The sequence below is a fragment of the Calidris pugnax genome, unplaced genomic scaffold (assembly GCF_001431845.1).
Source record: "Calidris pugnax isolate Ruff unplaced genomic scaffold, ASM143184v1 scaffold107, whole genome shotgun sequence".
Taxonomy (NCBI): Eukaryota; Metazoa; Chordata; class Aves; order Charadriiformes; family Scolopacidae; genus Calidris; species Calidris pugnax.
The window spans coordinates 2,540,685-2,540,953 of NW_015090901.1; the positions used below are offsets into that span (position 1 = coordinate 2,540,685).

At 68.0% G+C, this 269-nt stretch overlaps 1 protein-coding gene across 1 annotated transcript in view; it reads right to left on the minus strand.

Moving 5' to 3' along the window:
- Nucleotides 1-254: 254 nt before the first annotated feature.
- Nucleotides 255-269, minus strand: part of CORO1B (coronin, actin binding protein, 1B) — a 7,690-nt gene continuing 7,675 nt past the window's right edge. The window contains exon 9 of the mRNA XM_014948749.1: nt 255-259. Within this exon, the coding sequence (XP_014804235.1) occupies nt 255-259 (5 nt within the window). The remainder of the gene's footprint in view (nt 260-269) is intronic.

Sequence of the window (269 nt, forward strand, 5' to 3'; positions counted from 1 at the left end):
TGAGCAAGGCCTCGGCGCTCCCCCCCCCCATCGCCTCCCCCCCATCCAAGCGGGGGCTCTCCCCACCCTGGGAGGCCACCTCGGCCTCCTTCTCCTCCTCCTCTTCTTCTTCCTCCTCTCCTTCCTTCTCCTCCTCCTCCTCCTCATTCTCCTCCGGCTGCTTCTCCTGGCTCCACGGCATCAGCTCTTCCTCCTCGTCTGGGGGGGGCACCGCCACCACCTCCCCGTCCCCTGGGTAGGGCTGTGTCTCGGTGTCACCCTGACCCCAC